This window comes from Peromyscus maniculatus, chromosome 3, assembly GCF_049852395.1.
Source record: "Peromyscus maniculatus bairdii isolate BWxNUB_F1_BW_parent chromosome 3, HU_Pman_BW_mat_3.1, whole genome shotgun sequence".
Taxonomy (NCBI): Eukaryota; Metazoa; Chordata; class Mammalia; order Rodentia; family Cricetidae; genus Peromyscus; species Peromyscus maniculatus.
In genome coordinates this window covers 134,932,365-134,958,327 of record NC_134854.1, presented here as the reverse complement: position 1 = coordinate 134,958,327, position 25,963 = coordinate 134,932,365, and the positions used below count along the sequence as shown (strand labels likewise).

The window sequence follows — 25,963 nt, the reverse complement described above, 5'->3', positions numbered from 1 at the left end:
CTCCCATATGCAAATATGGGTATACATACATGCACACCACACATACAATGGGAAAAAGGCTTCATTTTCAAAAGTTTAGAAATAGATAATATAGATTCTCCATAAACAATAGAAACAACTATAATTAAACTGTTACAGAAAGAGGCATAGCAAGAAGTCTCTCCCACTGCATTGCCTGGCTTTCTCCCTGCCCCCACACCACCTCAGTTGCTAGGTTACTGGCGTCTTGTTAGTGGGGTCTCCTTCCATAGCTATTTTTTCCAAGTTGGTGCACATGTCCGCCATGCCTCACACACCCAGTTCCCATGAGGAGGAGCCACTGTCCCCGCACACCCTTTCCATGGCCGTTGTCTTTTCTCCTCCCCCATACGGTGCTGGTCCGAATGCTCCTGTTGCACTGACTCATTCTTGCTCTCACCACGATCTTCAGAAGGAGGAGGCATCATTACTACAGTAATATGGTGGATGGTGGGTCTGAGGCACAGAAGAGTCAGGTAGCAAGCCCAGGGTCACCCAGCTGTGCCAGAGTCCCTAGGCTCAAGCATCCATCCCTGAGTGTCTTAAGGAAATATATTATCTAGTTGTATAAATATATGCCAACTACGCTTGTCCCCAAGTAATTACAGGGGACTGGTTCCAGGATCCCCACAGATGCCGAAGTCTGAGAACACAGTTCTTACATAAACAACATAGTACTTGCATAGAACCTACACAAACCCTCCCGTGTCCTTCGGATACACTTGCTTATGTCTGATGCTCAATGTAAGGAGATCCCACACAAGCAGTCGTCATGCTCTATTCATTAGGGGATAACAAGGAAAACAGACGTCCATGCTGAGAAGGGGTGCAAATAGTTTCTGACTATTTTCGGTCTGCAGTGGATTGATCATGAGGGAGTGGAAACCTAGGCACAGAGGGCCAACTGGACTTCCACAGACAGGCTTTAGAAGGAAATGGTATAGTTCACCTGAGCAGCAAAAGGCAACCTGGTATACAAGAAGCATTCTGCAACTGCCATGAAATGTAGCCTCACCCAGTTGTTGGGTGGCTGCAGCCAGAGACAAGCACTAAAGATGCACCAGTGTGAGGCTTAGTTCCCACGAGCACCAAAAGGGTCCCAAGAGCATTGAAGGGGGTTCATAACGCTCTAGGGATGCTGAGAATCACCTTGTTTACATGGAAATTTCTCTACTGCCTGTGGGGATGCCCTGACCCTACACAGTCAACTAGCCTGGGTTCTTGGTCACCCTGCTCAGAGGAATGAAGTACTGGGGTTCAGGCACTTGGAGGGTTTTTGTTTGTTTGCACTTCTCCTTTATGCTACCGTGCCCATGAGGGAACATGTGAGGAGTGAGTCTAGACTCAGAGGGAGGCGGCTCTGTCGGGTCATCACCTGCCAGCTGGGGTGTGGTCTCTCTCTGGGTGGCTTTCTCACCTCTCCCAGCTGTCCAGTGAGGTGCTTGTTCAGCCACTGATGGACCCATGGCTGCTTATCTGTGTGTGGATGGTGAGATGTGGCTAGACACGGAAGAGAACTCCTCCGTGGGGATCTGACACAGTGTGAGGGAATGGGAGAAGTGAGGTGGCCTGGTGAAATCTTCGAGCCAGAAAGTCAGCAGAGATGAGATGGCATTTGACAGAGCACGAGGGGGAGGGGACACCAGCCACAAGAAGCAGCAGGGAAGTAGCTGCTGGCATGTGGGAGGGGCCTGTGCTCTACCAGTCAGCAGTATTTAGAGTTGCCCTAAGCTTGATAGGTTGGGATCAGGACTGATGTGGGGAGCTGGGGAACTGGAAGGGAAGGAAACCTGCCTTTGGGGACTCAATTATTAGCAAGGGACAGGAATCCAGTGCAGACAGGCTGTTTTAGTGTTTAGTGGTACTATAACTGAATATCTAAGACTAGGTAGGTAATCTATTAAAAACAGATGCTATTTGGTGTAAAGCTCTGGGATCTGGGAGGTCCATGAGCATGGCACTGGCACATGGTGAATGCTCTCATTCTATGCCATCTGTGGCAGAAGACAGGAGGCCAGGAAAGCACCACCTCAGGCAGTGAGAGGAGTCTGAACCTGTCTTATAACACATTAAATCCACGCTTGCAATAACCAACCGACACCTCTCAACGTGATCGCACTGAGGAACTAATGTTCTAATGCTCGAACTTTGGGGGACCCATTCACACCACAGCACCAGTTAGGTGAACATTATAATCTATTGGTGGCTCAGGCATATCTGGACCCACAGACTTGTCTATCGTTTCATGGTCCAGCTCATCAATACAGTGTATACACTGAGGGCAGAGGGTCCCTCTGCCATCTATACTGTGATATTTTGAGAGCATTAGGTATATGCCTGGCACACAGCTGCTCATCCATCCATCCATCATCTGTAAGGTACCCATTCACTGTGCATCCATCTCCCTACCCATTTATCCTTCCTTCCTTCTTTCCTTCCTTCCTTCCTTCCTTCCTTCCTTCCTTCCTTCCTTCCTTCCTTCCTTCCTTCCTTCCTTCTTTGGGAGCCAGCGTGTAGCTCCTCCTTTCGCTTTAGTGTTCCTCTGTGGGGGCGTCTCCTATTGAATTTACCCCCACTTGACCTCCTACCCTTCTAATACCACAGTGCCACACTCTTCTCGGTATTTCACATAAGGTCTGCAGGGTAGCATCTAATTAGTCTGCCTTAGATCGTTAGCCCCCATCCTGATGACCGGATTGAAATGGTGCTTGCCAATTGGCCAGGCCTGGCTCTCATGGCCACTGCCAGGATTGGAGGTCATGTCAGTTTCCCGTGAACTCCATGGGACTGAGAATAATGGAGGGGAATTTTGGGGGTTTCCTCAAATAAAATCAGGAAGCTGTTCTTGGAGGAGGACTAGATGATCCCAGGCAGAGAAAAACAACAGATGTCCACTGAGGGGACAGCAGGGTGAGGAGGGGAAGGGTAAGGCAGTGGCTCTGGTGACCAGTCACCTGCTATTTTTCTGTGCATCAGTTATTCCTCAGCTCTGTTCAGCTCCTGCTTCTCTTGAACTGATGTCTCTTTGTCTAAACCACCCATTGCTGCCCTGAGCCCTGAGCCCTGAGCCTTGTTCATACAGATAACAACCACTCCTTCAAGGCTTGGTTTAGCTATCACTTCCCAGGAAGTTTTCCTGTAGTGCCTACACTCCCCACCTCACAGCTCTTACCACTTCCTATGATAGTAGCTAGTATCATTGTTCACGTTCCCACCATAGTGTATATTCTATTAGACTGCATATGTCTTATACGCTGTAGTATTTCCTGATATAGGACCTAATATAGTACTGTCTACATAAGAAGTATTTAATGACGAAGGATATAACTTCTCCTTAACTCCAAAGAGTGTCATCAGATCAAAAGCAGTAGAACTAATTATATCTTCCCCATTTTGCCTTCCTTCCATCCTTCCTCTCTCTTTCATCTCTTTCCCTTCCACCTTCTACCCTTAGATCCCTCCATTCACCCTTCCATCCATCTACCCATCTATTCAACCATATCCACCTACACATTCATGCGTGCATACAGATACACAGTGGCACCTGATGGCAATCTGTCCGTGCTCTAATAAAGGGAATGAGGTGAGGTTCTACCTCAGGACTTCACATTCTAGTTGGGACAAGATAGCCTATAGACATGAAAAATGAGCAAGTGAAAATAGAGATTAAGTTCTATGGAGATCATAAGTTATTCCAGTGGGTGATCAAACAAATTGTAGAACGTCCCTTCTTTCTTAGATGTCTTAGTAACAGATTGGCCCAGGAGTTCAACCACACTCAAATGCTGCAGGCAGAGGTCAATGTGTTTTGGGTTGGCCCTAACTGAGGATCAGGCACACCTGGACTGCATCTCTGAGAAAATGTTTTCCTAACAGCTGATCTTGATGCCTTATAAAGCATGTCTCCTTATGAATGCTATTGACTTCCAAGTTCTCTGTTATTTTTTGCATTTAAATGAGGGTCTAAAAGATCTCTACCACTTTCCTCCTTCAGTATCTGAGCATTTGGGAAGCCGTGAAAGGCATGTGAACACAGCAGAAGGCAGCATGATTACCAGAAAAGACCAGGCCTAGGGGTCAAAAGATCCAGCCTCTGGTCTGTTTCTTTGAATGAGGGATTAATACCTCAAGATTCCCTAGAGGACCTCCTGGCTCTTACATTTTGAGAACACACGTGTCCAAGATAGTGCCCCAACTTTTGTGTCCTTTCGAGGTTGTTCCCTAGAGCCCCCATGCTAGGATCATGTGAGATGGAGGCCTCTGGACCACACACACACATGCCTTTTCCTAGTGTACAGCTGCCAAAGGCCAGTCACTTTGCACCTCCTCTTTCTTATATCTACCCCTGTCTGAACATCACCAGGAGGGCATGAAGACACACATCCTCTCCATAGACACCTAGGATGTAGTAGGACAGTTGAGATTCCACGTTCTTCTGAAGCCCTGTGAGCTCTGGGATGCTGACATCCCTTTGTATGGTAGAGGCAGGTGTACCAAATGGGAGCTACAAACATGTGCCCATGATCCCACAGTGGGGTCAGCCACCTTGGCTCTGAACCTTGATCCACCTGTGCTAACATTTTGACCTCAAGGAAGCTGGCTGAACTATTTGTAGGTCCTTGTGTATAAATCAGAGATCACAGGTGCCTTTCTCATGGGCTTCTTGTGAGAAATAAATAGTGGTGTAAGCAGAGCTTAGATCAAGGCTCAACATGGAGGAAGTGCTCAGTAAATCTTAGGTGCTATTGCCTCCCCCCCCCCCCCCCCCCCCCGAGACAGGCTTTCTTTTTGTAGCTTTTGGAGCCTGTCCTGGATCTCGGTCTGTAGACCAGGCTGGCCTCGAACTCACAGAGATCTGCCTGGCTCTGCCTCTTGAGTGCTGGGATTAAAAGAGTGTGCCACCATTGCCCAGGCTATTGCCATTTTAATTGATAACATACTGCCTCCTAGAGTAGGCTAAGGATGATTTGAAATGCTCCTTCAATAGAAGCAGATAATTGAAAGATTTGTAAACTCTGAAGTACCATCCAAATATGACAACACATCTTGAATTGGCAACATCAAGCAGACTCTTCTAAGCTATTGAACTGAAGTCTTTCACTGCTGAAGCCTGTGTTTCAGGTCCAGTTGGCTCTGGGTATCTGTCAGTTCTGCATCTGTGGAAATATTCAGGAAACTTCAGGAGATATTCAGAAAAAAAAATGTCTATACTGAGCATGGACAGACTTTCTCCTTATAATTATTCTCAGCATAGTATAGCATCTATTGTATAACATTTATTGCCAGTGATCCCAAGATGACTTAAGGTCTACAGAAGGACATACTCAGCCTTTAGACAGTTATGGCACTGTTTTATATAAGAAACTTGAGCATTTGCAGATTTTGGCATCCGTGGGGAGTTCTGAGAACCAGCCCTTCATGAATACCAAAGGATAACCGTAATTGAATAAAGGCAACAATGGAGGGTTCCGGTATAAGTAAACTCATTTCAGAGAGGCCTCCTAATAAACTCTTCAGTGGCAACTGCCTGACATGTCATCCTGTACAATCAAATCCCCTATTGTCTTTGGGGTCAGGATTCAGTGGGATCACAGGCAGTTGGGCCCCAGGTTCTCAGGGCTCTGTTCTTCTTCGTGCATGGGAATTTTAGAACAGTCCAGGAAGTTTGGATTGTAGGACGCAGAAGGAACACTGTGTGGCTCAAGAGGAGTGAAAGAAAATGAGGCAGCGTGGGGGGAGAAACTGAGGCAGAGGAAAACATGGGAAGTGGGAACCCCCAGCTGGGATGCCACCCCGGAGCAGTTAGACAGAGGCACGTGAATGATGGAGCAGATGATTTAGGCCGTGCTTCCCCACCCTCCCAATGCTGTAACCTTTTAGGACAGCTCCTCATGCTGTGGTGACCCCCCAACCATAAAATTATTTTTGCTGCTACATCTTAACTATAATTTTGCTACTGTTATGAGTTGTAATGTAAATATCTGTGTTTTCTGATGGTCTTGGGTAAATCCTGTGAGAGGGTTGTTTGACCCCCAAAGGGGTTGGGACCGACAGGTTGAGAATCACTGACCTAGACACACGCAGAAATGCTTCTACCACCTATATGAACTACTCAGTACAGATGATATATTGTTACTGAGATAAGCAGGCCCGGAGAGCTGGAGTGTGTGTGAGAGTGGAGGTGTGTGTGTGTGTCTAGATCCAAACAGCAGCAGCAGTGTGACAGCACAGCCACAGAGCTGGGTACCTCTGAGCACAGAGAGATGGAGGGACATCACAGGGGAAGGTGGGAACCCCAAAAAGACTGCAGTAGATCTTTCCAGGTCTTGACCGCATGCCCTTTCTGTCAACTATGGCCTGAAGACCCTTGGGAACAACAGGACCTCTTTGCTCACCTGTTAAGGCTGCAGTCATTCCTTCTGGCCACTAGATGTCAAGCATGTACCAGTAAGGATACTTTATGGGCTGTGGGGGTTTGCAAGAGTTTCCTGGAACTGGCATACTGGAATGGATGAAATCAGCGAGAAGTGGGTTCTTGTGGCTTTGGGGGAAAACTGCAAGTGAGCCGTGTGGGTGGGCTGTAGAAAAGTCTCCATCAAGATCTGGGAGGAAACGCTGACTTTATGTCTCATTCATAGGACACTTTGCAAGTTTGGAAAGGTTTCAGGAAGAAACTTTGGGCTCAGAATTCCCCATTATAATCATATCCTGTTTTGTTATAGGAGATGAGTAGCAGAGTGCAATTTGCTTTGTTGGAATTCTTTGTATAGCCAAGGTTGAATGTATTCCAGGGACCACAGAGTATCTATTAGGTTATATAACAGGGCAGTTTGCAAAGCCCGTTTTAAGGGCTTTTCCACTGATTTGGGAGTAAAGACAGGAGGTAGAATATAAGGGTCTCAGCTAGCAGGACTGGAAAGGACAGCTAACGAGGGCCCAGCTTGCCATACCACCTGTGGTTGTGATGGTTTTTCTTAATTTCCCATTTACTAGCTCATGCTTGACACTTAGTAGAGCCTCAGTGATGTTGATGATGATGATGAAGAGGGTGATGATGATGTCACTCATGATAAAGTTGTACACCTGAGGAGCATCTTCATTTCCAGCCCTCAGGGAGTCTGAGCAGAAGTAAAAAAAAAAATTAAGATGAATGTATGATGGGAAGGAAAACAATTATGTGGAACTTGGGGTGGGGCCAGGAACAAGATGTTCGATGCTGAGCCATAACAGGCTACTGGTTTCTTGTACGCATGTGTCTCCAGGTCATGAAAACCTACCACATGTACCACTCAGAGAGCATCAGTGCAGAAAGCAAGCTGAAGGAGGCTGAGAAGCAGGAGGAGAAACAGTTCAACAAGTCAGGAGACCTCAGCATGAACCTGCTCCGGCACGAGGACCGGCCCCAGCGCCGCAGCTCCGTGAAGAAGATTGAGAAGATGAAGGAGAAGGTGAGTGGGAGAAATGGGGCGAGGCACGAAGAGGAGAGCCATGCACTCAGCTGCAGACTTGCCTCCCCCTTTGCATGAAGGATAAAGGGCCCTGTCCTGGTTCTTTTGGGCTGCTGTGATGAAATATTCTGACAAAAAGCAACTTAAGGGAGAAAGAGTTTACTTTAGCTCACTGTTGTAGGTTACAGTCTGTGACAGCAGGGGCATCCAAGTGGCAGGCCCTGAAAATGGCTAATCATAGCACATCCACAGTCAAGAGCAGAAAGAAATGAACACACTCGCACAATTAATCGCTTGCTTATGCTAAGCTAGCTTTATTCACTTAACAAAGTTCAGGACCCAGCCAATGAGATAGTGCCACACACATTCAGGGTGGGTCCTCCCCTTTCACTTCACTCAATTAAGACAATCTCCTATAGGCATGCCCAGAGTCCAACCCAATGTAGACAACGCCCCATTGAGACTCTCTTCTCAGGTAATTCTAGGCTGTGCCAAATTAACATCTAAAGCTATCATGGGCCCATTGTGAAATTGCCATGGCCATATCAAAGACTGAAGCTTCAGAATCACGGTGGATGGTGCTACAAAGCATTTTTGTAGATGTGGTGGAGAGAGCTCAAGATTTGGAGTCCGATAACCTGGGGTTGGTTTGTCTATTCATGTACATTGTATGCAAGTGTGTGCACATTTGTATGCAGGGGCGCTCCTCACCTGTGTGTGGATATGTAGAGGCCAGATGTTGACGTCAAGTACCTTCCTCTATTGCTCTCTCTGCCTTACTCTTTGAGACAGGGTCTGTGTCTGTACCTGTAGTGCACTGACTGACTAGACTGGCTGGCCATCAAGCCCCCAGGAGTCTCCCAGCTCTACTCCTCCCCCAGCTCTGCGGTTACAGACCTGAGTTCAGTTTTCACATGGGTGCTAGGGATCCAAATAGGTCTTTATGCATACACAGCAACCACTTGACCCATTCAGCCCTCTCCCCAGCATATCAGCTGGGGTTTTAAATGCTATATTAACACCTCTCCCTGAGCTTTGGTTTTCAAATCTGATAAATAAGTCTTATTGCTCATGTTGGCTCTGATACATTGATAGTGGCTGGCCAGAGTGCTCTGTTGAGGATTCTGAAGCTTTATCAAGGCTTAGTTGAAAAGAGACTGAGATCACTTAATGATGTCTGCTATGACCAGGGAGTTTTGAAGGGGCAAGACCCATCTGTGACTTCTAACTCCCTTTCTTCTTCAAACGCTATGATCTTCTTGCTGAATATTCCATATCCATGTACTTCCCACAACCAGGAAACATTTGCAGAGTTCTGTCTGCAAGCCATTGCGTCAGATGTTTATCTGTTCTTCTGGGGGCCTAATTCTATGATTACAGGATCCTTTAGCTCTAGAAATTATAGACTGGGTAGGAACAAAGCGTAACAGAACCTGGGTAACTGGGAAGCATATAAAAGTGTGTGTGTGTGAGTGTGTGTGTGTGTGTGTGTGTGTGTGTGTGTGTGTGTGTCCTGGTATAATTTTTGAAAGTGAGGAAAATCCAAAATCTACTCAAAGACTTGATACCAAAATGGGCAGGGAATTTGAAAAGACTGTAGCAGGAATCTTAACAGATCTTATTAATAAAAACAAACCTGATGCCAGTTATTGGGGTGAATGCTGGAAGATCAGAGAAGCAGAACAAGCCACAGCCACCTCACCTTGTCAATTCCTTAGCTGATCCTGTTTCCTCAGACTGGAAGCCTCTGAGTCCTCATCCAGAATCAATCTCAGCTGAACTGCTTCTCAAAAGCCTCAAAGCTTAACCAGCTTAGTTCCTGGTTTTCATGCCTTATATACCTTTCTGCTTCCTGCCATCACTTCCTGGGATTAAAGGCGTGAGTCACCATGCCTGGCTGTTTCCAGTGTGGCTTTAAACTCACAGAGATCCAGATGGATCTCTGCCCCCCAAGTGAAAGGATTAAAGGTGTGTGCTACCACTGTCTAACCTCTATGTTTAATATTATGGCTGTTCTGTTCTCTGACCCCAGATAAGTTTATTAGAGTACACAATATTTTGGGGAACACAATACCACTACAAATAGATTTTTTCTATTATTTTATTGCATGGATGTTTTGTCAGTATGTATGTAAATTTGCCACTTTTATACCTGGTACCCTCAGAGGCTAGAAGAGAGTGTTGGATCCCCTAGAACTGGAGTTACAGACAATCTTGAGCCACCATGTGGGTGCCAGCACTCTTAACTGCTGAGCCATCTCTTAGAATAGACAATTCTTAAGAACCTGTCTAGGTGGTCCATAATACAGAGCATCATTGGCAATGAAGGAAATGCAAATGAAAACTACAGCACAGTAGGACTTCACAGCCACCCAAAGGACCAGGATACAAGGGTTGGCAAGAAGAGGCAGGGATGAGGATATGGAAATCAGAAAATCTTGCACTGCTGTCAGGGGCAGGCTGTGTATGTGAGTGGTTCTGTCACTGTGGAAAGCCATCTGGCAGCTCTTCAGATATTAGATGTACATGGACCAGGCTACCATGTGACTTAGTCATGCCACTCCTGGGTATTTGCCCCAGAGGCATGAAAACATATTTGTATAAACATTTGTATGTGTGAGTATTCACAGCAGCACTGTTCACAGTAGCCAAAAGATGGAAACAACTCAAACATTCAGCTACTGATGAACATAACTCAGCCATGAAAATGAATGAAGTCTTGATACATGCTACAATGTGGATGAACCCGAAAGACATCATGCTGAGTGAAAGAAGCCAGACACAAAAGGCCCCAAACTATACAAATTAACTTACGTAAAATGTCCAGAATAGACACACCCATGGACACAGGAAGTAGACTGTTGGTATTCCGAATCGGAGGAAGAGGAGGATAACAAGTGGCTGCTCATTGGTGCAAGGTTTCTCTCCAGAGGAAATGCTGGGATGGAAAGATACTGGCTGGGATTCTAGAGGCTCATTCCTGGTGCAGCCGTATGCTAATTAGCCACTTGGCTCATGGACAAGCCACTTTTCTTCTTCAGCTCTCATTTCCTCCTCTATAAATAGATGAGTTCAGCTAAGATGCCACGATAATTATAAAAATTATAAAAATGAAGTCAGCCCAGGAAAACAGTCTCAAGGTCATAATGGGCCCCTAGAGAGGGTCAGGAGTGTTCAGACTTTCTGCAGATAGGTGCCTGGCTGGCACAAGATGTGAGTTCCAGGAGACATCTGCTGAGTGGTCCCAGAGTGAGAGGACATAAGATGCCGGAGGAGAATTAAAAGGTTGGCAGTGGGACTGATCTACTCCAAAGCTGGACCTCATGTGGAATGAGGAATGGGAAAGAGCAGTTAGCTGAAGGCATGGTTTCTTTAAAGAGACCCAGCCAAGACTCATCGTCTGAAAGGGGCAGAGGCCGTTTTCCATTGTGCCTCCTCCCTTCTGGGCTGGCCCAGGGCAAAAGCTGCTTTGGCAAAATCCTGGATACTCTGCCCCACTCCTCCTGCCATTTAGACCCAGACTCTCTCCCCTCTTTTCTTCTTCTCTTCTCCCTCCCTTTTCCCCTTTCTTAAAAATGACCCAAGACTTACCTTAGTTGATCTATTTCGGGTGCTATGGATCCACCACCCACAAGCAAGGCAAGTCACGGCACCAACTTCATGGAGTTCACTTTCTTGTGGGGGTACCAGTGATCAACAAATAAACAAAGAGCTTATGAAAACATAACAGGGCAAGGGAGAGTAGTAGAGATGCAAAGAGATCGGACAAGGCCATCATCAGTAGCTTGTGTGGCTATCACTTTGGGTAAGAACCTGAGTGACATCAAGGGACAGACCACATACAGGTTCAGAAATGTGACTGTAAGGAGTCTGAAGGACTCAAAACAGAAATAGACTTGGTTGCTTAAAGATGGACAAGAGGTTAGATGAGAGAAGGGGAGTGTACAGAAAGATGGGGCTGGAATGGTAATCTGGAGTGGTGGCTAGACGCCATTTCTTGGAAGACCTCTGGGCCATTGAAAACAGTTTGGGAAGCCCATGGAGGATACTGAGGGTGAGATATCTTATCTATAAGATATCACCTGGTAGAGACCACACGAAAGATGTTGTGTGACAAAATAACATCGTTGTTGGCCGCAGCTGTGCTAGACGAGGTATATTGCTGAATTCAGGATCCAGTGTGCTCCCTTGGCCCAGAAGCATCCCATCCCTGGAAGGTGGGACTCACTGTCCTCCCTCTGGCTGGCTCGGCCCTGATGTCTCCCTCTTCTCCCTCCAGAGGCAGGCCAAATACTCCGAGAACAAGCTCAAGTGCACGAAGGCTCGCAATGACTACCTGCTGAATCTGGCAGCCACCAACGCAGCCATCAGCAAATACTACATCCACGATGTGTCCGATCTCATTGATGTGAGCAACCCGGGTTGCTGGGTGGGCTGCATGCAGGCTGAAACAGCTCAGGAGCTAGGGGAGGATGGGGCTGGCCGTGGTGCTCAGCTGACATGTGAGCTGGCCAAACTTTTGTAACCCTGCAAAGGGGAAGGACTGGAAGTGCTTTGGGCTAGGGTATGAGCTAATTCATGGTCACGCTTTCCATGGACAGAAGTGAGTTCTGGCCGATGTCCCCAACTCCCGCCATAGCTTGATTAGTTAGATATCCAATACAAACTTCCCAAGTCCTCTCCTATGCACCAGGGCCTCTGCTGGGTGTGAGGGCACAGGGGACAAGTATATACAGTTCACACCCTTAGAAGCTTAGAAGAGGAGAGGGGGCCATACATTCAGAAGCCCTGGGTCCAGCCAGCCAGGTGTATACCATGGGAAAGTCACTGGAGGGAGAAAATGGTACCGAATCTCTTGGTGTGGGGGAAATTCTCCTGGGAGGAATGAGTTTGATCACTGGAGAGTAGAACACCGACTCTCTGGGGAGCTGGCTGTGCAGGGCTCCCTGGAGAACACCAGGCTTGAAGAAGGATATTGTGAGTGGCGGTGATGGGAGACTGTGTCACCTACATTGGCGCTGGGACTGTTTCTCTGTCTCCCCTTCCATGATAATGGGGGATCCATTAGCACTGGGAATGTTTTTCTGTCTCCCCTTCCATGATAATGGGGGATCCAGTCTTGTAGGTGCTCAGTAGAGGGTGGGTGCTGGATTCTCTTCCTCTAAGCCTGTATATCCTATTCCGGAAGTCATAGCGTGGGGGTGGGGGTGGGCGGCAGTCTGCTCAGCCTTCCAGTGGCGTAAAGCCACCCCCTTCTTCCTTTGCTCTCAACTGTCCTTTTAGCCTTTTCGTCTGTTCACTTGCCAAATGTTTCCCGAGCACCTTACTGTGGACTAGGACTTGAGGCTCAGTGGCGGGCAAGAGCCAGCAGACCCCATGGAGCACACCTGCCTAGGGCATGTTCATAGGCAATTACAGTGGCAAGTGGCCAGGGTCACAGTGAGGGAGGTGGGGGGCATGTGGATCTCTGCCCAAAACTCGGCATGGAGACCATCAAGGAAAACTTCCAGAAGGAAATGGCCTATAAACCAAATGGCAGCTGGAGAACATTCCAGACAGAGAGCATGGATGGAGAAAGCCTGGAGATGAAAGACTCTGTTTGTACCCAAAAATCTCAGCTCTCAGCTCCCTCTAAGGGTTTGCTATGGCTTATTTAGAACTCCAAAGTGCTGGGGACTGAAAGGTGATCACAGGTCACCGCCCCAGCTCTCACCTGTACCCTCTGTCCTTGCCTCTCCCCAAGTGCTGTGATTTGGGCTTTCATGCCAGCCTGGCCCGCACCTTTCGGACCTACCTCTCAGCAGAATATAACCTGGAAACCTCTCGCCACGAGGGCTTGGACGTCATAGAGAACGCCGTGGACAACCTGGACTCCCGGAGCGACAAGCACACGGTCATGGACATGTGCAGCCAGGTCTTCTGCCCCCCACTCAAGTTCGAGTTCCAGCCCCACATGGGGGATGAGGTAGGCTTCCTGCCAGAACCCTGCTTGGGGGCTAGCTGTATGAGTCCAGCTTCCATTACCATATGGAAGTACTTAAGCCCGAATAACCTAGAATAGAGCAGAGCAGTGGTTCTTAACCTGTGGGTCGCGACCCCTTTGGCAAACCTTTATCTCCAAAAATATTTGCATTATGATTCATAACAGTAGCAAAATTACAGTTAGGAAGTAGCATCCAGAATAATGTTATGGTTGGGGGGGGGGTCACCACAACATGAGGAACTGTATTAAGTAGGGCATTAGGAGGGTTGAGAGCCATTGGAATAGCGGCTTCTTCAGCTCACAGGGAGGAAAGCTAGGATGTCTAAAAGCATGGTGCCAGCATCTGCTTGGCTTCTCACGAGGGCCATCCTGTTGCATAAGGACGTGGCGCAGTTACCATACGGCATGGCAGAGCAAGCGTGCAGCTCCAGTCTGTCTTTCTTCTACTTCTGATCAAGCCATTAATGCCATCATGGTGGCCTTACCCTCACCACCTCACGTAGTCCTAATCACTTCCTGGCAGCCCCACCTCCAAATGCCATTCTACATGACTTTGAGAATAAGTTGCCCATGCCTCAAATTTGGGAGTAGGGCACATTAGCATTGTAGCTACTACTTCTGTTCTCTCCCATGCTCCTAGAGCATTGTGGGAAGAGAAAAAAAAGCCTTGAGCACATATGCCATTGATTTACCGAGGAGGCCTAGGGTCAGCTCTTAATTCATGAACTTCTTCAGGTGATCGTCTTGTCTTGTTGGCTAAGGTTCCCACCTACAGAACCATAGGACTTTGGCTTCCCTTAGGCTCCCTCTTAGATGTGTTTAGGAGACCTCAAGGATGCTCCAGTCTGCCTAGAAATAGTCTCCTATCCCTTTAGACCTTAGATACCCTCTTCTGATGCTCTCTACAGTACCATGAGCCTTTCACACACCAGACAACTGACTTTCCTGCCACGCTCGTGCAGCCCAGACTCTTCCCGAGGTCTGGAGAGAAAAACAAAGGAAGTGTGCAGATGACACCTGACACTGTCCCCTGTCCCCATGTAGAAGACAGCTCCCTGTACTTTCCTGGAACATTTTCCCAATGGGAGTTGGGAGGCAAGTGGGTGCAGAACCACAGGAGAGCAGAACCAGCCAGCCTCAGGAGCCTAGGGGGAGCTCAGCTGGCCATGTGTAACATCTGCTTCTGGGGAGGGACAGGGGAGTCTTAGAAGATGACAACAGCGGCCACTCTACATGGCTTTGCCCACTTCCTTCATTTGCACAAGAGAGGACTTCTACAAGGTGACAGACACCACTCTTCCTGAGGCATCCCACTGTCCCAGGTCCTTCGGCCTGTCATCTGTACCTGAAGAGGTTACTGTGAAGCTTGGGCTACCTAGTTAGCAGTTAACAGTGAATAACTAACTCAGCAAACAGCCCTATTACCTTGCATGATCTTAGCTGTGTTCCTAGAACGGGTGAGAAACCACAGTGTACCAGGTAGCCTAGCCCACAGTGGTAACAGCTTTGGAAGGGAAGGCTCCAGAAGAACAGCACAGCTGCTCTTGGTATCTGTGGGTGACTGCTTCCCCATGAGCACCTTATATGAAACTTCTCAGTGGTTACAAAGAACCTGTGCACATCCTCCTGCGTACTTGAAATCATCTCTGCATTACGACGTAGCATACCTAACACTATGCAAATGTTGTGCATAGTTGTTGTTTAGGGGATGATAAAAGAAAACGCCTGCCCACGTTCAGTCCAGGTGTTTGGTTTTCTTCCCCTCCCCTCACCCCCCCCCCGCCCCCTTCCTGTGTACACTTTACGTTCTTGGTTGGCTGAATTTGTGGACATGAAACTTGTGGACACAGAGGACCAAAAGTGTGATAGTCAAAGTCATCTCTCCGACACACCTTTATGCATTCCTGTGGTGACAGGGTCACCTGTCGACTGCTTCTGGTTCATCGTACTTGCTACAGGCTCTTCAGGCAGTGCTTTCATTCCACCACTTCCTGCCTTGCAGTGAATTAGTCTGGCTTGCCAAGATCATGTTCAAGGTCTTTATTAGCCCACAGTTACTGTGCAAATATAAGATTGTGACTGGGAAGCCACACTGGCCACAGCAAGAGGGTAGACTCTGGAGTAAGAGGACCCTCGTTCCCATCTGGTACTGCCTTTGCTGTGTCCAACGTGGGTGACCCAGGGCAGGCCACTCGGCCTTGCCGGACCTGTGTCCTGGGCTCTGGATGGAATGTTACTGATAGCCTCCACTCTGGCTCCGTGCAGCTGCAGTGACAGTTTCTTTCTGCAGGTGTGCCAGGTCAGCGCACAGCAGCCCGTCCAGACGGAGCTGCTTATGCGGTACCACCAGCTGCAGTCCAGGCTGGCCACTCTCAAGATTGAGAATGAAGAGGTGAGTGAGCTGCTACCCGGGGTCTAGTTCCCTGGGGCTTGTGCTGGGGGGGGTCTCATACCCTGGAATATATAGGAAACGGTGGTTCACTGGTGGGAGACTATACAACCACACAACCTACCTGCACTAAAAAATCTTTAATGGCCTGAAGGCTGCGTACAAGATCGCAAGAATGTACAAAAATGCGTACAAGAATGGAAAGGGAACGGGAGGAAGTGGGACTCTATGTTTAGAATGATTGCGGATCGGCAGGCATAGAGAAAAGCCCGCAGGAAAAAACATTTCCGAGTGTGAACGTTGGCTCCATCTCAGCTGTAGAATAATTGGTGTTTACCACTGACTCTGTGCTTTCCCGCCTCATTCTCTGCCCTCAGCTTCTGTGGTTTTCATCAGAAGTCAGAGCAAGTATTTACAATTACACAATGAACTAGATAGCCTCGGCTGCCCTAAACGTACTGAGGATGTGAAGCCCCAGAGGGTGGGTCAGTCTCACTAGCTCAGTGCTCCTCCCATATTGCATCATGCTCCAGCATCACACTGGGTGGGTCCGTTCTAATGTGGACTGAGGAGGCCAGGTAGGCTGTGTCCTACCAAGACCTAAATACCCCACCCAGAGGAGGAATGCCAGCTGACCCTAGGGCCCTGGAGAAAGGACCTCAGGATTTGGGCAGTGCCACCCAAGGTTGTGTGACAAACTTATGCCCAAGAAGTACAGTCATGGTGGAAAGGCCTCTGTCTTCAAATGTCATGCAGGCTATCCCGGACCGTAGGGACAGTTGTGCCTGGTTTGTCTACAAAGGGCAGAGCTAGGACAGAGCTAACACAAGTCAAAGTATGTCTAGGGAAGGTCATAAGAAGACAAACTGACTTGTCTTTTAACCTGGCAAGAGAGAGACAGGAGCTGGGCAGAATGCTTGCTTGCTTGCTTTCTATCTTCTGTCTCCCCCCAAAGGCTTTTAAATGGTTCACATGTATAATGCCATTAATGGAATTTAGATAGAAATCAGGGCCACAGGGAGGAGAGTGAGGAACCCAGCCCTCTCTGTGGGCTGCGGATGGGCTTGGATATGCTTGTTTTTTGAATCAGCTTCCATCGGTCTGTGTTGGAAAGAAGAACTGATTGTGATCTATTCACTCATTCAACAAGCATTTATTTATGTAATATTTATTCACATAATACATGCTAAACATTATTCTAGATAGAGAATAAATCAAAGGAACACAGCCCCATAGTTTTTCAGAAATGAAAACATGAAGACCAATGAGTGTCTGCATATGGAAAAACACTGGACCATGAATGGCATGTGCTAAGGGACCTGATAGCATTAGAGGGTGATATTTCAGCTGAGGAGCAGTGAGACACACTTTGAGTGACAACGATCTTACAATAAATGGAATCTATTTTCTGCCAGTGATTTCTTTTGGACTTACCTACCTCTGGGACATAGAGCCTGCCACTGAGATCCCACTCGTCCCAGGGCTTCGGTGAGGCTGGGGTCCTCATGCCCTGCTTTGGGAGTCTCTGTGATGTGTGATTTCACTGGACCCAAGATGGAAGCTGGAGTCCCAACTAAACCCTGTGACAGTGAACTAACTTTCTGTCTCCCAGCAGACCACTGCCCACCATCGCCACCTTCCTCCCTAAATGAGATAAGTCACCAGAGCATTTCTGTTGATTGCCATGCTCAAGTGACCCACAGGGGAGCCTCCTTTACGCTATCTAACCAGACCAGGGAAACAAACCGAGAAACTTGACTCCATTAGCCTCATGACACTCCCAAGGTCCCTCAGTCAGCAGCAATCCAATAAATGACCTTAGAATGGACAGTCTGGCTTCTCACCCTGCCAGCTATTTGGTCTTGGACCAATGACCAACTGGCCTCACTGTCTATGAGCAACCATCTTGTCCTGCCTACCTTCTAGAGACATTAAGTGAAGGAACAAAGCGACTGTCAGGAAAAGGACTTAGTGGCGTCAGAAGCATTAGGAGAATAAAGGTGTTTGTGCTGCCTTCCCCTAGGTTAGGAAAACCCTAGATGCCACCATGCAGACCTTACAGGACATGCTGACCGTGGAGGACTTCGATGTCTCTGACGCCTTCCAACACAGCCGATCTACAGAGTCCATAAAGTCAGCCGCTTCTGAGACCTACATGAGCAAAATCAACATCGCCAAAAGGAGAGCCAACCAGCAGGAAACAGAGATGTTTTATTTCACGGTGAGTAGCATCTGGGACCCAGAGCCCACTGTTGACTCCCTGCCTGTGGCATTGGAAGCAGCCTGAAAGAATGAGAGAGCCAGCAAAATAATAGGACATAAATCTCCTAACATGCTTTTTTACCATTAGGTTGCCTGGCTTGGTTTTCTGAAGTGCAGTGGGTGGTATTAACGTTAATCTTGAGTGATGGTCACTGATGCTTTTGGAAGGAACCAAAAAGTTTTATTCAGTTGGGTTGGAGCAGTGATTCTCAACCTGTGGGTCATGGTCCCTTTGGTGGTGGTGGTGGTGGGGGGAATCCAGACAACTCTTTCACAGAGATCATCCTGCATATTAGATATTTACATTATGATTCATAACAGTAGCAAAAATACAGTTATGAAGTGGCAATGGAAATAATCTTATGGTTGGGGGTCACCACAACATGAGGAACTGTATTAAAGGGTTGAGAGCCACTGGGTTAGAGGAACATGGTGAAGGAGTCAGGTAACAACCTGGAGTTATGTGTATGCCATTGTCTTAAATCGGTGACTAAGCTTTGAAAATGAGGACCTCAGCATTACAAGCAAGTTATTCATGAGTTGCTAGTCCCTCCCTGTAAAATCCCAGGTTACAGACCTCCATTTTGGCCAGGGGCCAGGAGGAAAGCGGGGAAGGGGAATTGAGGCTTTAGTTCACATTGGGCTTATTGAACATGGAGATTGAGGCTGTAAGGGACTTACCTTCCATCTGGTACACATCCCACAAAAAGCCCATGGGGACTCTGCTCCAATGCCCAGGGTGAAAAGCTCTCATTCACCCAAATAGTTCTCCTGCTTGAGTTGTAGCTGGCATCTTTGCTATCTTTGGGAAATCTACCACCCTAGGATTCCTGGCCACTGGTCTTGATGCTGTTTTCCTCGGTGACCAGAGTGAAGCTGATGCTACCTAACAGTCTTTCCCTGGCTGTAGAAAGCTGAGGTTTCCTTCCTCCAGGCTGAGTGCCCTGATTCTTCCAGCCCTACCTTATAAGCTTTGGTTCGAGCAGCCTTTGCGCTCTAGCTCCTGAATACTTTCTCTTTGAATGTCTGCAGTAACACTCACTGAAGACGTGTGCCACCACACCTGGCACTTGTTATTTTATTTTTAAGCTAAGGTGGTGTCAGCTGATGCTTCTCTGTGCACAGCCAGGTCTCCCTCCTCTTAAAGGCCCTATAGGTAAAAACGTAGGTCTTCACTGAGCCATGCTCTTGATGGATTCATGTTACAGGTCCAGACTGTCAGCATCCTCATCTAACCCCTAGACCTCCATGCTCTTTTCAGATCTTGTATCATATGCAGGTTCAGGGAGCATGGCCTCCAGTACCTTAAAGGTAGCCAATAAGAAAATGTAATGGCTGTGCCAGGCTCCTGCCAAGGCTGACAATCAGGTCACTAGAGACACACAGCTAGGCTGCTGTTGACTGGATTAGGCTCATAGAACTTGTCACAAATTAACCCAATTCTAGCATACAACTCTGTAATTGCTAAGCCTTAATCAAAACCCTGCCACAATCCAACAGTTGACATTCATTTCTTCCATCAGTATCCTTTGACCTTGTCAAGAAAGGAAACAAAGCTAGTCTTCATGGCTCCTGGCATCTACTACTTCTGTTAGAGGCCTACTGTGTTGACAAAGAGAAGTTATTGTCTCTGGGGAGCAGGGAGTGCATATGGGGATAAATAGAAAGTCACTTCAGTAGTAGAACAAAATCTAGGCAGCAGAAACAGAGGAAGGGGTCCAGCCTGCTTGTATTTAAAGAAAATCCTGTGTCTTTGACCAAGATCAGAAGATGTGGGGTTTTTTTTGGGTGTGTTTGTGTATATGTGTTTATGTTTTATATACATATTGATATGTGTGCATGCATATATGCATACATATATGTTTTCTGGAGGCCAGAAAACAGCTTCAGGCACAATCAACCTTTTATGTGTATACCTCACCTCTGTTTTTTATTAATTCCTAGACATGTGATGAACTCAGAGGAGGGTATTGTTAGACACCTCCCCCACCAGCCTATAAGTCACTACTTACTGACTGAAGCAAAGGTGTGCATTACCCAGAGCCAGGGCACTCAGTTAAAATTCAAGTGTTCCATCTCCCATCTTCCTCAGCAGGGCTCTGAAACTTGGAAGTGTAAGGGCCTCTGTGATTCCCTGCCAAGTGAGAAATGAAGGGTTAGAGTCAAGGTATCTTGAAATGGAAATTTGCATGTTAACAGTCTTCCCAGCTGGTGATGAAGCTGCTGTTCCTCTGTTCCACATTTGGAGAGACATCCTAAATCTACGGTTGGCTTACCTGAGGAGCTAATGAGGGTTTAGACATGGGGGGGGGCTGCACTCCAAGCTGCGCAGCATGGAACCCAACTCTGGGCCTCTGTTTCCTTAGAATAAGCACAATCAAGCTTTCTCCATTTGTCCTCCAAGATCATGGAGGGTCTCTCTCTCTCTCTCTCTCTCTCTCTCTCTCTCTCTCTCTCTCTCTCTCTCTCTCTGGCATTTGGGACAAAGCACTGTCTGCACACCCCTCTTTATCTCATCCACCCAGAAAATCATGTCCCCAGGGCATTGATGTGCATTGATAAACCTTCTGATGCAAGGTTTCTCAGTGGCCTGCACAGCCCTTCCTCATTTGGAAAAAAGGTTCATCTTAAGCTCTGCTCTGCTAGCCCTTGGCCTCAGCTGCAGGGCCTCTGCATGGCTCTCTTCCTATTGCTCTGGTCCTGGAAACACAGTGGAGCTTTGGTGACCAAAAGGGCCCTTCACCTTGTGCTGCCCACAGTCCTCACTGTAGACGTGGCCTCTACTGCTGCCTTACTCTCCTGCCTCTTACGTGCCCAACCCAACCTACATGGCCCAGGGATCCCCAAGATTTAGACAGGCACTTGGAATAGCTCAAAACAGGTACAAAGTCCTGCCTGTCCCCCTACCAGGTCCTGGAGAGCCTGACATCTACTTGGTTTCCCTGCTGGGGAGATGCGTTTTAGAATCAGAGACCCCACCATCACTTGGCTGTGTGGCCTTTAACTTCCTTATGCCTGTGTGTTTTACAGAAATTTAAAGAATATGTGAATGGCAGTAACCTCATCACCAAGCTGCAAGCCAAGCATGACTTACTCAAGCAGACACTGGGTGAAGGTGAGTCTGTGGGAGATAGCCCAAGGGGGACTGCTGTGTGGCCCAGAGCTGCCCAGCCACTTTAGCTCAAGACACCCAGCACTGGGCAGAGACTAGACTCTGTGCCTTCACTAGGCAGGATGGGAAAATCATCTTGGTACAGGGGCTGAGGTGGGTTCCATGTGGCTGTCAGAAGAGGCAAGGCCAAGTGGTGGTTGTATCCCCATTAAGTAGGAGGTGGGAATCCAAGGACACATGGACCAGCACACACCAGGGGAACTGTTGGAGGGCCTCAACAAGGTTCTAGGTCCAGAGAAGAAAAATACATACATGATAGGGTTCAGCCCATAAGAGATCAGAAAACTAGGCTGGAAGCCACCCAGAAGCTTCCAATGGCACTGGAGTAAAACCTCAGCTATCCAGAGCACCCAGGGCCCTCTGCCTGCCTCCCTGACCCTGTCCAGTATCGTCCCCTCCCTTAGTATGCTCCAGCCAGGCTAGGCTCACCTGTGCCTTGTAAAATTTCCCGCTTATTCCTGCTGTCTTTGAATGTCTGCGTGGAGACATCACCCAGCTGGGCATAGAAAACCTTTCCATCAGCCTCAAGTCCCTTTTGTAGTCAATCCCTGCATTCTCTGCCCCAAGCAAATCACTGATCTGATCCTTACACACACACACACACACACACACACACACACACACACACACACACACACACACGACCTCACCCCCACCCACCCCTTTCCTGGGTTCTGACTATATAGACCAGCATGACTTTAACAATCCTCCTGCTCAGGCCTGCAGTGTGGAGGAGTCAGCTGCACTGAGCTTTTCCTTCATCTGTAAGTTCTGCCCATCTTGACATCTCAGTATTGGACCAGTGCTGAGAGGGGCAGCTGCTAGTGCTTTGGAATTAATTTCCGAGTTTAGAACCCAAGGACTTTTTGACAGTCCAAGGTCCTGGTTGGGTCCTTGGTCTGTGGGGTAGAGGGATTTCTCTTCCCCGTTCCCTTCTGAGTGCTCATCTATTACTGCCCTTGTCTGCATGGCCTCAATTCGATCATAATGTTTCGGCTGGCATAGCTCCTGGCCCGCTTGTTCTTCCGGGTTTTATCAACCATGCCTCACTCGGAGATGTGAACTCTGACATCTGCCTTCTGAGTTTTGAGCTGGTTGGCAAGAAGAGCTCTAGGAAAATATTGCTTCAGAAGTGGAGGAACAAATAAGAGTCACCCAGAAGCCCGGCCAGGTCTTGTCTAGCACATCAGATGTAGAAAAGCCCAGAGTACTTCCTTTGACCGTGGGGACAGATCTTGGAAGACTGGTCAGTTCTAGGGAAGATTTTCTTCTTCTAAATGAATGTTTTATTTAGAATGGGTTTTAATTTACATGAAAGTTGAAAAATTGTAGATTCTCATACGGTCTATCCTCAATTCCCTTTTATTAATCCTATATCAGTATGGTATACCACAATTAGTGAATATAAATACATATTTTGTTTTTTTGAGACTTATGTAGTCCAGGCTGGTTTCAAACTTGATATGTAGCCTTGAATTCAAGGATAGACTTGAACTCCTGATCCTTCTGCTTCCCCGGTGCTGGGGCTACAAGCATGGGCCACCATGCCTGTCTTTGACACACTATTATAAACTAAAGTTAATAAACACTGAATTATTCAAAACAGAGAGACTGAGTAAGCTTACACCGAATCACTGTTCATTTTACATATGGATGATCTAACAAAGGTGTGTTATGGATTCTTAGGACACTGAGTAAAGCAACCAGGAGAATCTGAGTTGAGCGGGGCAGTCAGAGCTCAGAACATTATCAAATCCATTCTTCTAAAGTTTTGTTTTGGTTTTTGTTGAGATAGGATCTCACTGTGTAGCTCTGGATGGCCTGGAGCTTGCTGTGTAGACCAGGCTGGCCTTGAACTCACGGAGATTCACCTACCTCTGCCTCCTTTACGGTGGGATTAAAGGCATGCGCCACCATACCAGACCCATTCTTCTAAATTTTAATGCTGGAGTATCCTTACCCGCACCTGAGCAGTTGGATTCTTCACTCAGTAGATGATGGTTTAGGTGCGGGCTTAATGTGTGGTTATGCCTCATCTCTGGCCCTCTCCTGTCGTCAGAGAGATATTTCATGTTGAGAGGGATAAAATGAAAAAAATGTTAAAAAAAAAAACCAATGAGAAATAGAGTCCCCAGAGAATATCCAAAAGGATTTGAGCTGGGTTTTTTTTTATTTATTTGTTTTATATTGTTTTGTTATAATGATGTCATGTGCCTCTGTTTCTCCAAAGTTCCACTTTGACAGTGTGGCTCAGAGAACCTGCCAGTTAAAAGAAGCACAAATTCTTCCAGGTCACTTTCACTTACAAGTGAACTTTGAAAAGGCTGCTGGGTACCCATCAGATTGGCATTGCTGTTCTTGGGAGCACACACTCCCAGTCTGACACTGGCTGTGTGGTAGTCATTTCAGTGCCCAGGGAATTCGGTTTGTTGTTGTCCCTGAGTCTTTTTCCTGTGACTTCCCTGTCATTCTGGGCATTGATGTTCTGGAAGTTCCAATGTTTCTACCTGAGATACTCACCCATTTCCACTTTGCTGAAGGTCTTCAAGTCTGAGTAGTTTCCTATCTGTAACAGATATGGAACATAGGCTTGTCAGGCCCAAGTGTAATGGCCTGTCATAGAACTAAACAGGCCCCAGGACTCAGGTTCTAACAATATTTTCTAATATGTTTTTAAAAACCTCAGCAGGTCCCTGAGGGTTAAGGACAGTGCTTTAAAAAAAACCAAACTTTCCTGATATGTGTTTGAAGTGACAATCCACATTCCTAAAGCTGTTGTCAGAGAGAGCTAGGATTCAGGCAGAAAGCTGAAAGGTAGGGGGTGGTATTCCTTGACTGTGTGTTGGCATCCACAACCATGCTCTAAACCTTTGATTCCTACCTCCTCCCTGCCCTCAACTGTCTTTCATATATCCAAAAGCACAGACACTCCAGGGCTGGAGGAGGGTGCCATGATACACAGACAAATGATGTCCCATCCTCATAGGGAAGAGCTACCTCTTGATCATGCAGTCAGTCAACTGTATGCAGGCATTATGCAGTGATGAAGATATCCTCTGAGAAATACATTAGGCAATCCCATCACTGTATGAATGTCACAAGCTCAGACACAAACCAAGGCTGACTACACCCTTAGGCCATATGATGCATGCGTGAGACCACAGCAAGAGATTAAGTCAAGTACAAAAGAAAATGATGTGATCAGGAGACACAGAAAACCCAAGATGAGGGTGCTGTTGGTATAACGAATCACACTGTGTCACAGTTAGCCCGTGTTTTTAGGAGTAGAAAGAATGTTCTCTAACGTAGCATAAATAGTAGGCAATCACTTATCAATAACAAGTGTTACGTGCTGTGTGTTATTGTATGTGCTCCACGTGTATAAGGACAGGGTAGTAGGTGTGTTTATACCAGGGTTGACTTCAGTGTCACCACCAGTGTGGGATCGTGTTACACCGTGATGATCTGTGATGCCTGTGTTATCACTAGATGGGGATTTTCAGCTTCACTCTCACTTTGTGAGTTCACCATCATAATTATGGCCCACCTTGTGCCTGAGAAGGTGCCATCTGTGTGAAAAGACTGGCAGGAGGGGTCAGGACAGAGGAAATAGTGGTGAGTTAGGAGAAATGATGGATGGGAGTGTGACTGGACCAGAGCAAGCCCATAGAAGAGTGGGTCATTTGGAAAACAAAGGAGGGATCAGAAATGGCCTTACAGACTACTGGGTACTAAGGGAGCAGCTGGCTGCAGCCCTGAGGGAAAGGATAGGTGTATGATTGGCCTTCCTTCCCCCAGAACAATCCCAGGTCATCATGAAGCCTCTCTGAGGATGCTGTGGGCTCTCACAGGTCTCCATCTGCATGAAAATTTAGCTCAAACCAGAGCCTCAGAGAATATGCAGCAGATCCCAGAGAGCAAATGTGTCTGCTTTACCTGACTTCTTCCCTGCTTGGGTCCTTGGCTTCAGTTTAACCCTCTGCAGTTAGCCCTGGTCAGGGACTGAGGGACAAAGTCAGTTTATTCCCTGAATCAGACTTCAGGTTATTCCCCAACACTCCTCTTTCTGTCTCTACACTGCTTTGCTTTCTATAGGGGAAAAACATGCTTAGGCTCTTTATTAAAAACAAACAAACAAACAAACAAACAAACAGCATGGGCTGGGGATTAGTTGGTAGAGTGCTTGTCTAACATGCACAAAGCCCTGAGTTCAATACTTAAGGCAGCATAAAAACAGCTACTGTAATCCTAGCCTGTGGAAGGTGGAGGCAAGAGGATCCACAGTTCAAGGTCATCCTCCATCAAATAATGAGGCTAACCTGTGCTACGTGAGACTCTGCCCCCCCATCAACAACTGTAAAACAAACAAAAAAATTTTATATGAATATTGAGTTAGAGTCTATCTAGAGTTGTATCTCCAAGGTGAAGGCCTTGGACCACATTGGCCACTGAACACTTGAAACACGGATTGGTCATGTTCATTGAGATGAGCAGAATGAACAAAATGTGAAGAGTTAGCTTACAGGGAAGAGAATATAAAGTATCTTGCTTGATACTGATTGTGTGTGTGTGTGTGTGTGTGTGTACATGTTGTTGGGGAATTTTACTCTTTTGGGGGCTCTTTGGTCTTTTGGAGGGCCCACCATCCAACTCCCAAATAAATCACACATGGAGGCTTATTCTTAATTATA

The 25,963-nt window shown here is 47.2% G+C and overlaps 1 protein-coding gene across 4 annotated transcripts in view; it reads left to right on the top strand.

Moving 5' to 3' along the window:
* The window catches only part of Srgap3 (SLIT-ROBO Rho GTPase activating protein 3), a 228,510-nt gene that overhangs the window by 155,971 nt on the left and 46,576 nt on the right, over window positions 1-25,963 (top strand). For all 4 annotated transcript variants that reach the window (XR_013050061.1, XM_006993910.4, XM_042273787.2 and 1 more), the window contains exons 5-10: window positions 7,281-7,466; window positions 11,746-11,874; window positions 13,210-13,431; window positions 15,740-15,841; window positions 17,862-18,059; window positions 21,131-21,215. Coding sequence is in view for 3 of the 4 variants with exons in the window: in XM_006993910.4 (XP_006993972.1) it covers window positions 7,281-7,466; window positions 11,746-11,874; window positions 13,210-13,431; window positions 15,740-15,841; window positions 17,862-18,059; window positions 21,131-21,215 (922 nt within the window). In the remaining variant the exon portion in view is untranslated. The remainder of the gene's footprint in view (window positions 1-7,280; window positions 7,467-11,745; window positions 11,875-13,209; window positions 13,432-15,739; window positions 15,842-17,861; window positions 18,060-21,130; window positions 21,216-25,963) is intronic.